Source organism: Polyodon spathula, unplaced genomic scaffold (genome assembly GCF_017654505.1).
Source record: "Polyodon spathula isolate WHYD16114869_AA unplaced genomic scaffold, ASM1765450v1 scaffolds_2629, whole genome shotgun sequence".
NCBI classification, from domain to species: Eukaryota; Metazoa; Chordata; class Actinopteri; order Acipenseriformes; family Polyodontidae; genus Polyodon; species Polyodon spathula.
The window spans coordinates 1-12500 of NW_024474098.1; the positions used below are offsets into that span (position 1 = coordinate 1).

General features: G+C 51.3%; 1 protein-coding gene across 2 annotated transcripts in view; it reads left to right on the forward strand.

The window, feature by feature from the left end:
- The first annotated feature begins 3615 nt into the window (after positions 1-3615).
- Positions 3616-12500, forward strand: part of entpd2a.1 (ectonucleoside triphosphate diphosphohydrolase 2a, tandem duplicate 1) — a 9292-nt gene continuing 407 nt past the window's right edge. The window contains exons 1-9 of one of the 2 annotated variants that reach the window (XM_041243751.1): positions 3616-4038; positions 5639-5756; positions 7250-7400; positions 8421-8580; positions 8886-9113; positions 9652-9921; positions 10349-10468; positions 10683-10762; positions 11303-11428. In XM_041243751.1, the coding sequence (XP_041099685.1) occupies positions 3922-4038; positions 5639-5756; positions 7250-7400; positions 8421-8580; positions 8886-9113; positions 9652-9921; positions 10349-10468; positions 10683-10762; positions 11303-11345 (1287 nt within the window). In that variant the 5' untranslated portion in view covers positions 3616-3921 and the 3' untranslated portion in view covers positions 11346-11428. Of the gene's footprint in view, positions 4039-5638; positions 5757-7249; positions 7401-8420; positions 8581-8885; positions 9114-9651; positions 9922-10348; positions 10469-10682; positions 10818-11302 lie in introns of both variants that reach the window. The other variant, XM_041243750.1, reaches the window with a different exon arrangement.

Genomic DNA, 12500 nt, shown 5'->3' on the forward strand with positions numbered 1-12500 from the left:
GAACTGGCGCTTTGTCGCGTTGAACTCGGCTGTGTTTTTTGTGGTTGGTGTTTGTGTTTGGCAGGGTCACAGCACTGTTGCCACGGCTACCGGGGGGTTACAGGCAGGTCAGCTAATCGAAAGAGGAAGCCCCGGCAGATCACGTTTGATCTCGCAACGTGCGCACAAACCTGCTTTCCTCAGCTCTGCCCTTCTCAATACAGCACCCTCGCAATACACAGGCTGGTCTCTGAGCTCTGCCCTTCTCAGTACAGCACCCTCGCAATACACAGGCTGGTCTCTGAGCTCTGCCCTTCTCAGTACAGCACCCTCGCAATACACAGGCTGGTCTCTGAGCTCTGCCCTTCTCAGTACAGCACCCTCGCAATACACAGGCTGGTCTCTGAGCTCTGCCCTTCTCAGTACAGCACCCTCGCAATACACAGGCTGGTCCCTGAGCTCTGCCCTTCTCAGTACAGCACCCTCGCAATACACAGGCTGGTCTCTGAGCTCTGCCCTTCTCAGTACAGCACCCTCGCAATACACAGGCTGGTCTCTGAGCTCTGCCCTTCTCAGTACAGCACCCTCGCAATACACAGGCTGGTCTCTGAGCTCTGCCCTTCTCAGTACAGCACCCTCGCAATACACAGGCTGGCTGAGCTCTGCCCTTCTCAGTGCACCCTCGCAATACACAGGCTGGTCCTGAGCTCTGCCCTTCTCAGTACAGCACCCTCGCAATACACAGGCTGGTCTCTGAGCTCTGCCCTTCTCAGTACAGCACCCTCGCAATACACAGGCTGGTCTCTGAGCTCTGCCCTTCTCAGTACAGCACCCTCGCAATACACAGGCTGGTCTCTGAGCTCTGCCCTTCTCAGTACAGCACCCTCGCAATACACAGGCTGGTCTCTGAGCTCTGCCCTTCTCAGTACAGCACCCTCGCAATACACAGGCTGGTCTCTGAGCTCTGCCCTTCTCAGTACAGCACCCTCGCAATACACAGGCTGGTCCCTGAGCTCTGCCCTTCTCAGTACAGCACCCTCGCAATACACAGGCTGGCCACATGGGAGGATACAGCCCTGTAAAATAATTCTGCTGGACTACCTGGGGGAAGTGAAGCAAAAAGAAGCAGGCTGGGCAAGCAGGTCAAAGCACAGAGAGGAGTGCTGATGTGCTGGGTTAAAAGCATAGCAAAGTGAGTGTGCTCTGATCTGAAGAGCGCTGCGGTTCGTTGATTATTATTTATAGTGTGCGTTTGATGTTACAATCACTAAGAGCTCTGACAACAGCCCTGAAATCCAAAGAACAACAAAGCTTTCAAAACCTGCTTCCACCATGTGCTCGTGCTCCTCCAGGACAGGTCTGTGCTGGAAAGGTGCCTCGCAGGTGGGGTCTGTGTGCGCCAGGATCAGCCGCGGAGACTCTAAACACGGTCCCTTTGATTCCTGTCTCTCTGAAACCGCTGCACCTGCACAACACCAGTGCTCAGTGTGCAGGAGGCTTTGTGCTGGACACACTCACTCTCAATCACAGACACTCTCACACACACACACTCAATCTCAATCACAGACACAGACACACCCGCACACACACTCACTCTCAATCACAGACACTCTCTTGAACTTGACAATCTCGACAACAAAGCCAGTTTGTTTGAAGTATTTCTCTGGTAAATACTTCAGCTTCTTTTATTACAGGTGCCACACCCCTGCACCTTGAAGCCAGATTCAGCTGTGTTCTGATCTATGTGTGTTCTGACCTGTGTGTGGATCTCATTGCACAGTGCCTTGTTTGTTCTTAGAGGAACAATAAAGAGAACGTCCTCCAGCCCGGGAGATTAAGGTTGCTTGTTTGTTTGTTTGCTGAAGATGGGCTGATCTGAACTTCATCCTCTAAACAGCTGGGCTCATTTTCAATGGAACTTTCATAAGGGTAGTGTTGCATTGTCAGCGCTGTGATTGGGTAGTGTTGCATTGCCAGCGCTGTGATTGGGTAGTGTTGCATTGCCAGCACTGTGATTGGGTAGTGTTGCATTGCCAGTGCTGGGAATGTTTTGGTGTTTTTCAGGCTTTTCTGTTAGAGAAATGCAAGGGTTATGTCTTCCTTCATTCGTGAATACAAAGCCTGCCTACTGTCCTAATGTCAGATAGGCAGGGAAAGCTTTTGTCTCTTTACAAATGGATCACTGCTGGCCTGGTTTGATTACAGTTATATTCTTCACTCGCAGACATTCCCAGAGTTTGCAATGGCCTATGTAATGCCAGATTAGCATTGATTAAGGGTTTAACATGAAAGAGAATGGATTGAATTACAGTGCCTCACAGTACACGGCTGCTCTGATCCCCAAACCCTTCACGTTACTCGCATAGCTGCTGCTTTCTCAGCAGTGATACTCCTGCTGCAGTGCTGGGCATCTCATTCAAACCATCCCAGATCATTCCTCCTAAATCATCTCTCTCTCTCTCTCTCTCTCTCTCTCTCTCTCTCTCTCTCTCTCTCTCTGTCTCTTACCCTCTCCAGCAATCTAAACAGAGGGCCCTGTGAAAGGGCTAGACCATTCACATTGTGCAGCTTCTCTGAATGCAGAGTGGAAAATGTCATTCACCACTGTTTCCTCATGAATGCAGCACTTTACTTCTAAGAGACGGGGTTCCTGTGGACAAGACCGCTTTCATCCTTCACAACTTGGGAACAAGTTGGAACATTAAGGATGTTTTTTATGCAACCAAATAAGAGCTTCAAATTGAGTCTGACCAGATCCTCGCCACTTCGCTGTGTGAGTCACACACAGCTCTACACACGCACACACACACACACAAGCACGCACGCACAAAGACACACACACACACTGCAGGTCTGTATTCAATGTGAAAGAACATGATAGCCCAGGGCTCTGGTATTATTCTTAATCAAAGGCTGCAGTCTGGAGCTAAGCGTCTAATTCATTATTGAAAATCCCAACTTCAAAGCAGAATTTCAATAGATCATACAGAACTATTGTGAATGCTATAGCAGTAAACAGGTCTGCCGTACACTTTGGTTCAGTTTTATCCAGCTCTCCAGAGGCTTTGGCTACAGTTTGGGCTCTTCTTTGTTACGCCCAGTTCCAGGTGAGCTCTCTCTCTGTCCTCATCACTATCCCCTGCATTTCAATTCTAGAAGTGACAGATGAGATGTTGGGATTTCATTATTGTTTAGTTAGTCCAATGTACTGGATCTCTCTTCTCTTTGTCTATAATCGTAGCAGTGAAATTCACATTGAGTGTTTTGAGGATATGAAGCAGTATGCTAGCAGTACTGTGCATGCTGGCAGTCTTTTAAATGGCAAAACGTTTGTCTGCTTGACTTCATTACTCAGTGTCAGAGAGAGTCTCTGAAAGCACTCAAACTGTAACCACATCACCCAACTTCCTTTGAGAGGAAGACGCTGCTGGGCTGCAGCTAGTCACACAGCAGTCATTTAATACCAGTAAAAACAGAAGTGGACTGAGATAAGGATCTCTGCTTTACATGCTGGGCTGTAGAATAATACAGTAAGGCAAGACAATACCCTACAGATCGATCTGCCATTAAGACTGATCTGCCATTAACCCTCAATGTCAGAGCTTAGGCTTGGCGTGCTTTTGAGACCAATAGAGACACTTTATTTATTTGCTCACCGGCTTGTCAGCAGAGCCAAGCTTTTGTGTAGGAGGAGGAAGAGGTTGAAACTTAGCACGCCCCGCTGCCGCCTCCAGCGCGCACAGACACAGATAACACAGCCTTCCCTGGCCGCGGGTCGCCCACTCCGCTCCGAGCTTCCTAGAGGTGAACTTCAGCGCAAGGCTGTTGCAGCTGCCGACAGTATCGCCGCACCGGCTTTTGTGCCGCACAGCAAACCGAGCCCTGCGCGCCTGCATCCTCGCTCCCCTGCGCTCCACAGACACCCCGTCGCACTTTGCGCAAATGGTAAAGAAAGTTGGTGGTGTGTGCGTCGCCGCTTTGCTCCTGCTCGCTGGAGTGATCGGGATTATACTGCTGGCGGGACCCACCAAAGACATGAGGGATTCCCCCGATTACAAGGTAAAGTCTAATGACAGCAGAGAGGAGAGTTACAGCAGCGTCCAGGTGCACAGAACGCGCAATGAATCGCTCTGTTGTTTTTCTTACTGCGCGTCGTGGTATAGTTACAGCTGCAGTTACAGCTGCAGTTAGGCGTTATCTTTAAAGAGATTAAACGATACCCATTAAAAGACTCTACACTACAGGGGACCTCCTGGCACCCAGTCCTGTGCCGCTTTGCATTTTCTTGTTTTTTTTTTTTTTTTTTTTTTTAAACATCTCTTCCCTATTTGGGAGGTCCTCTTAATGTTGGAACCCTTCTTTGTCTGTTGAAGGGGTTGTTGTCATTGCAGAGTCTCCCTTTACATAAAGAGCTCGCTCTCCCACAGCCCAGTGCTTTTCAATGTGAGCAGTGTGTGCCTCTGTGATTCCAGTGTGTCTGCCAGGGAGGGAGCTCCAACCATCACCATGTAGATTGAGGAGACCGTTGCTGGTTTTGCAGCATCCATTAGCGTTTACAAAACTAAACACCTTAACAGTACTTCAGTTGCCCGAGCGCCTGGGCTGGTGTTTTTCTATGGATTGAATGAAGCCGGTTCCAGTGTTACGTGTAGTAGAGCTGCCTCACCTGCAGGGGGGGCTCTGGTGAAGGGGTAATGGATGGGGCAGGCTGCATGCGTTAGGTGCAGATGTGTTCAGTGCCAGTGCATCTCTGCAGCAGAGGAGCTCAGTGATCCCTCATGCCCAGAGCACACTGGTGAGTTGATAGCACTGTGTGGTTGATAGTTACGGGTGCCTGTTCCAGAAGCAGAAGCTCAGTTTTATCGGCTGGGATGAAAAGGATGCCAGTTGGGGGGGGGGGGTTGGAAAGAGCAGGGAAGAGCTCAGATCACTAGCAAGCAGTACAAAGGGTTGGCAATGTGCCCCCGGCTTGGGAGAAGGGCAGCCCTTGTTTAGACATGTTCTCCTCTTCGCTGCACAGGAAGGGTTATGAAATGCCACCAAGGTCGCGGTGGTAAAAATTCCTCTCGCTGGCTTCTCTGGGCTCCGGCAAGCGATCCGGGCACCGGATCAACCGCACGGCCCCTGTGGGTTCTGGGACATCACAGAGCAAATCGGTTGCAGTCCCTGGTTAAAATTGAGCAGCTGTGAAAAGGAAGGTTATAAATCTCTGTTTGTGCCTGGAGAGCGACTGGACCACCTCTGTGTTTTATAGCATGACCTGATTCAAATAGGGTGGCTGAGCTTGGACAGTGAGATCAAACTAGAAGGAAGAAATGCTGGCAGAAAGGCTGGTCTCCTTGCCTCCCACCTCTCTCTTCACAGGCCTCCAGGCAGGCCAGCGCTGATTTGAAGAGTTTACCAGCAGGATAGGTTGGATCTGCTCCCATCTTGTTATCAGCCTGATCCCTCTGTGCAGTCTGCTGGAGTAACCCTGGAACACCTTGCTGCAGTATCTGAAGGGCACCCTGTGTCTCTGCTCCTGTTTCATGCAGTGAAAGTGAATGTGAATGTGGAAGTGAGTGGTGAATGTGTTGAGTCCAGCTTGGTCGTGGGAGGCGCTGCATGCAGTTGCTGTTGAGATGATTGACACTGACCCCGCTGTTGTTTTCTCTTGCAGTATGGGATCGTGCTGGATGCTGGCTCCTCCCACACCGCCATGTACATTTACAAGTGGCCAGCGAACAAGGAGAACGACACGGGCATCGTGAGCGAGCACAGCCAGTGCAAGGTGAAAGGTGAGGTGCCTGGAGGAAGGTGTGTGTGTGTGAGGGTGTGAGGGTGTGTGTGAGGTTGTGAGAGTGTGAGGGTGAGGGTGTGAGGGTGCGAGTAGGAGGGTGTGTGTGAGGGTGTGTGTGAAGGTGTGAGGGTGTGAGGGTGAGGGTGTGAGGGTGCGAGTAGGAGTGTGTGTGTGTGTGAGGGTGTGTGTGAGGGTGTGAGGGTTTGAGGGTGAGGGTGTGAGGGTGCGAGTAGGAGGGTGTGTGTGTGAGGGTGTGTGTGAGGATGTGAGGGTGAGGGTGTGAGGGTGCGAGTAGGAGGGTGTGTGTGAGGGTGTGAGGGTGTGAGGGTGAGGGTGTGAGGGTGCGAGTAGGAGGGTGTGTGTGTGAGGGTGTGAGGGTGAGGGTGTGTGTGTGAGGGTGTGTGTGAGGGTGTGAGGGTTTGAGGGTGAGGGTGTGAGGGTGCGAGTAGGAGGGTGTGTGTGTGAGGGTGTGTGTGAGGGTGTGTGTGAGGATGTGAGGGTGAGGGTGTGAGGGTGCGAGTAGGAGGGTGTGTGTGTGAGGGTGTGAGGGTTTGAGGGTGAGGGTGTGAGGGTGCGAGTAGGAGGGTGTGTGTGTGAGGGTGTGTGTGAGGATGTGAGGGTGAGGGTGTGAGGGTGCGAGTAGGAGGGTGTGTGTGTGAGGATGTGTGTGTGTGTGAGGGTGTAAGGGTGAGGGTATGAGGTTGAGGGTGTGAGGGTGCGAGTAGGAGGGTGTGCGTGTGAGGGTGTGAGGGTGAGGGTGTGAGGGTGCGAGTAGGAGGGTGTGTGTGTGAGGGTGTGAGGTTGTGAGGGTGTGAGAGTGCGAGTAGGAGGGTGTGTGTGTGAGGGTGTGTGTGAGGGTGTGAGGGTGAGGGTGTGAGGGTGCAAGTAGGAGGGTGTGTGTGTGAGGGTGTAAGGGTGAGGGGGTGAGGGTGTGAGGGTGTCAGTGTCTGCATTTATCATGCATTGTTACAACTGGTTTGCCGTGTTGGCGAGTGTGTGATCTTTCTACAACCCCCAGTTTAAGCATAGGAAAACATTGTAAAGTACAGAGAGGTACGGTAAAGCATAGGGAAGCATTGTAAAGCACTGAGAGATCTGGCAAAGCATAAGGAAGCATTGTAAAGCACAGAGAGGTCTGCTAAACCATAGGGAAGCATTGTAAAGCACAGAGAGGTCTGTTAAAGCATAGGGAAGCATTGTAAAGCCTAGAGAGGTCTGGTAATGCATAGGGAAGCATGGCAAAGCACAGAGAGGTCAGGTAAAGCTTAGGGAAGCATTGTAAAGCACAGAGAGGCATGGTGATGCATATTATTAACATGATAAACAATAGTAGAACCATGAGGAGTAAGCATTGTACTGATGTGCAGATGTACTGTGGTAAGCTCCTCTAAGAGCACAGAGGATCACAGAGCTGAGTTGTGAATATGCACTGCTGGGTGCAATGGGGGGTCTCAGGGGGTCTCATTCCCTCCCCTTCGCTTGTGTTCACAGGGGTCGGGATCTCAAGCTATGCCAGCAACCCTCCTGGGGCAGGACAGAGTTTGGTGGAGTGTCTGGACCAGGCTGTGCAGGACGTGCCGAAGGCGAGGCATGCACAGACCCCCATATACCTGGGGGCCACCGCGGGCATGAGGCTGCTCAAGTAAGCACGGCGGGACGGGCAGGGTGGCAGATCAGTGGGTTTATACACCGGGCGAATTGCCAAGGAGGCCATTGGGAGGACGGCACAAGATGTATCTTCACTGTAGATCAAGGCTGCAGCAATTCTGCATCATCAGGGTTTAGAGGCTATCCATGTAATTATTAACAGAGTACTACCTGAATAGGGCTGTATACGGTTCAGTTACAAAATGAAGGGAATGTGGGCTAGAGCAGCCCTCACTGTGCAGCATTGCTGTGGAGGGATGAGGTGCCCTGGAGGAGCACAGCCGGCGCTGTGTTGTAAGAGTAGAGTGTGAGGCTCTCAGAGGAATTCATTCCAGTTTGTATGAAGGGTGAAGTTGTTGGGAGCCGAGCTCTCTGGTTTAGCGCTTCTATTCGATTCGATCCTGACAGACTGCTGCACTGGATTCACTCTCTGCCAGGAGACGCTGTTACTGTGCAAGGAGTGCTTTTCTTTCTGGAATTCATACCTGTCGGGTCATGTTCAAGGATCCCTCTTGGAAAGGGATCGTGCAGCAGTGTTTCATGGGATAGGCCTCCAGGGTGACATCTTTTAGTGTACACTTGCACTCTTGCTGAAGTCGGTGTTGTGAATTGCGAGGAATTTCCAGAACAAAAAACTCCAGCAGCCTTTAGAGGAAAGAAAGAAATGTGTGAGCAGTTTAATAGAGGATTGCACTGAGCCAACGCAAGCGCAAAGCCAGGGACAGAAACAGAAGGAACACGTTGGGGGTGTTTGTTACCAGTCTGCAAGGCCACCGCAAGAAGCTTTTCAACACTTTTCAACAGAGCAGCATGCTTTTGTGTCAGACTGTGAGCGTACAGCATTGAGATGTATCTGGAACAGAGATATGAAACCCATGCTCTGCACCTGGGTTTAGCCCCTGCATGTTTTTGACAGCAGTTAAGGCCACACTCTGAGTGGCTCACTCTGGTTTACACATGTGAAGTCTAAACTGCAGCTGGTGGGTACTGATGGGGTCTGACTGTTTGTTTGCAGCCAGACCAGTCCCAGTGACTCAGACCTGGTCCTCAGCACCGTGGCGTCCACGATCCGCTCCTACCCCTTCGACTTCCGGGGAGCCAAGATCCTGACGGGCCAGGAGGAGGGCGTGTTCGGCTGGGTGACCGTCAACTACCTGCTGGAGAACTTTGTCAAGGTGACTGGGTGCTGGGTCACCAGCGAACCTCCATCCGCATCTTCACACACAAGTGCCACAGCTGCTTGCACAGACCACAGTCAGGCTCGCATCAAGATTTCTATTGATCTCTGTATTGCATGGCTAGGACCTGAGTTTGCATCCTCGCCCTTGCAAGAGCAAGTCCTGTTATGCAAGTTTTACTTCCTCTGTCTTTATGTAGTGCAACATTTACACATGCTTAATGAAGAGCAGCTTTCCTGTGGGTGTGTAACAGTACAACCCTCCCCTGCAGTATTAACCCTGTGTTTCCCATGTCCCGGCAGTATGGCTGGGTGGGGCGCTGGGTGAACCCCAGCAGGAGCACGGTGGGTGCCATGGATTTTGGCGGCGCCTCGACACAGATCACCTTCGTGACGCAGGAGAAGGTGGAGAGCAGCGAGGATGAGATGAACCTGCGGCTGTACGGACACGGCTACAGGGTTTACACACACAGCTTCCTCTGCTACGGGAGGGACCAGGTGCTCAAGAAGGTCCTGTCTAAGGTCTTCAAGGTGGGCAGATCTTCACACATCTCACTGCTTTAATGCTGAGTGCTTGAAGTGCCTTACCTTTTCAGCTTGTATCTTCGTGTGTGTTTAATATACCGGCACATTGGTGGTGTGGGTGTTTCAGTATCGTGTGATTTATAGGGAGGCCCAGTTGCATGTGGGTTTGCAATGTCTGTGATTGCTATCCCTGTATACAGTGTGTGTGTGATTGCAATCCCTTTATACAGTGTGTGTGTGATTGCTATCCCTGTATACAGTGTGTGTGTGTGATTGCTATCCCTGTATACAGTGTGTGTGTGATTGCTATCCCTGTATACAGTGTGCAGTGTGTGTGTGATTGCTATCCCTGTATACAGTGTGTGTGTTTGTGATTGCTATCCCTGTATACATGTGTGTGTGTGTTTGATTCTAACTATAGGGAGATATGTCACACACACACTAACCTAGGAGATACGTCGTGTGTGTGTGATTGATATCCCTCTATGCAGTGTGTGTGCTGTGCACAGTCCAGTGTAATCCTCTTGCTCCTCTCGTTGCTCAGGCTCAGGGCTATGGGAAGGCAGTGAGTCACCCCTGCTGGCCGGCTGGTTACTCTGCGCAGGTGATGCTGGCGTCAGTGTACGACTCTCCCTGCACGGCCCACGAGAGACCCAGCGGGTACCGCTCTGAGGACAGCGTGAAGGTGACTGGGACTGGGGACTGGCAGCAGTGCCACTCGGTCGTCAGCCAGATCTTCGACTTCCAAACCTGCGCGCACTCCAAGTGCTCCTTCAACGGAGTGTTCCAGCCCAACGTCTCGGGTAACTTCATGGTACGAGACACAGCGAAACGCCACTGACACGCAGAGCCCCTCACCATAGCACACTCCATCCGGCTTACGCTGCAGAGCGCTCCTGAAGGGTAAAGGGGAGGCTTTGATACTCTGAGGGCTCTTAGTCAAGGATCTCTACAGTGTTAACATTCAGATCGGTTCAGCTGACCCCCCCAGTGTATGAAAGCTTGCCATAGTGTAATAAAGCACAGGTAAACATTGTAAAAAATGTACACGGCATTGTAAACTAAGAGAAATGCATCTGTAAAAAACATGGTAAAACTGCACATAATACCATGGTAAACTTTAATAAGACAATCGCCCTGCTCTCTCCTCCCCTCCTCTTCTCTCCTCTCCTCTCCTCTCCTCTCCCCTCCTCTCCTCTCCTCTCCTCTCCTCTCCACTCCTCTCCTCTCCTCTCCTCCAGGCATTCGCTGCATTCTATTACACCCACAACTTCATCCAGAGGACCACGGGCATCAGGGTGGGCTCTGTGGGTGAGCTGGACCAGGCTGTGCCGCGCATGTGTGCCATGAAGTTCGATGAGGTGAGAGCCTTCCCTCTCATCACTGTCCGTTGATGTAACTGTTAGAGCTGGGATCGCTGTGGTCACCCTGCCTCACCCTGTGTGTTACAGGCACCACTGTGCAGAGCTCTAGATTCATGCTCCAGACAGCCCTGCTGTGCTCAGCTGACTGACCGTGTCATTGTGCTGGCTGTAGTTTACATGTGCTCTACATCTCTCTGGGTGTGTTACACAGATGCTGCAGAAAGCTCCGGACCAGAAGACTTGGATCCAGGATTACTGCACTATCAGCATCTTCATGCAGCTGCTCACCAGGCAAGGCTACAAGTTCAACAACAGCACCTTCCCCAGCATCTCCTTCCAGAGGAAGGTGTGTGTGTGCGTGTGTGCATTCATGTGTGCGTGCGTGCGTGTGTGTGTGCTCTTGTGCTCCCTCGTATGCTCTTTTGTATATATAGTACATACTCACACACTCACACAGAGGCACACAAAGTAATCCTGAGGCTGAAGCCGCTTCTAATATGATTCTTTTTTTTTTCCAAAGTCCCATGGTGCCACCTAATGGCTGAATATTGCAATAATTGTTTTTTTCCAAATGTGAACAGTGCTTTACCAAGCTGGGATTCAGCATGCTTACTTGCCTGATTTCCTCTGCCTCTGAATCCTCAGCACGTCCCGTTCAGGTCTCTGCTTCACTGCATATTACACTGCAGACCCCCATGCCTTTATAACACTACAATATAACCATGAGAGCAGCATGGGAAGATGAGTGTGCCTGATTACTGTGGTGAGCTTTCAGAAGGGTCTCACTGAGTCCCAATGATAACACCTTGCCTGCTGTGTTCCCCTGTGCAGGCAGCTGACACCTCGATCGGCTGGGCTCTGGGCTACATGCTGAACCTCAGCAACATGATCCCGGCGGAGAGCCTGGCACTGCTCAAGGCCACGCAGTTCGGGGCCTGGGTGGTGCTCCTCACCCTCTTCGTGCTCGTCATCCTCTGCTCTCTGCTGCTGCTGCAGCAGCTGCTGTGCCGCTCCAAGAAAGAGGCCAGCGTCAACTAACCAGCCCCCCCACGCAGCGGTCCTGCCGCCCGGCCCGGACGCACTGCAGCTGCCCCCGTCTCGCGATGGATAGCCTCACATTTAACCGCTTCACAAATATTAACGCCTACCCTTGAAAACTGTCTGTGCAAACTCATCATTTAACACGGCTGCTTGAGGTTTAGTTTTGTTTTTATCTAAAGGATTCTGCAGGAGGGTGCTGGGAGAGGGGCTTCGCTTTGTGTTCAGAATCCCTGGTGTTTGAAGACGCAGGGTGGGGTTTGTTTTTTCTGGTTTTTTCTGGTGCGGGGTGGTGCTGGGACTCCCGTTGCAGAGCAGTTTGATCCCTTCCAGGTTTTACACACTGAGTGTAATCAGATAACGTCAGTAGTGTGGGAGCTCACAGCACCACGTGGACTGGCTCAAACTGCCCTCAACAGGACTCTGATTCGCACTCCTGAGATCTGGCTGCAGCCCAGGTTTTTACTCAATGCACGTTCTCCACGGAGTATCCAAGTGCGAGAAAAACAGTGACACTGAACTTGTCAGGAGACCCAACAGAGTGGGAAGTGAATCTAGAAGAACATCTCCACTGTTTTTCCTGTTAACAGTTCAGAAAACGAGAAGGAAATCACAAGAGATGTGCAGTTGCCCCCGGAGACCAGCCGGGTGGTCAAACAGAAGCAGCCAGCTGGTTAGACTGCCTTCAGTTCACCTCTTAGATAGAGCACAGTCTGTGCTGTGAGTGAGTCTCCTGTGACAGCACCCACTCCCTCTGCTGGCCCTGCTTCTGTCTGACCCATCAGCGGGCAGTGATGTCACCCTCCAGCCATTGTGATGTCACTGTGAGGTCCAACAATGGCATGCAGTTATCCCAGGTGTGGGTGTGTAAAATCCTGATATTTGCCTCTTTTGTAAACTGTGTATTTCTCTGTATTCTTTAGTGATGTCACGCTGTTCCTAGATGTAATTCTCTCTAGGGAACACAGTTGATAATTCAGGTAAGGATGGT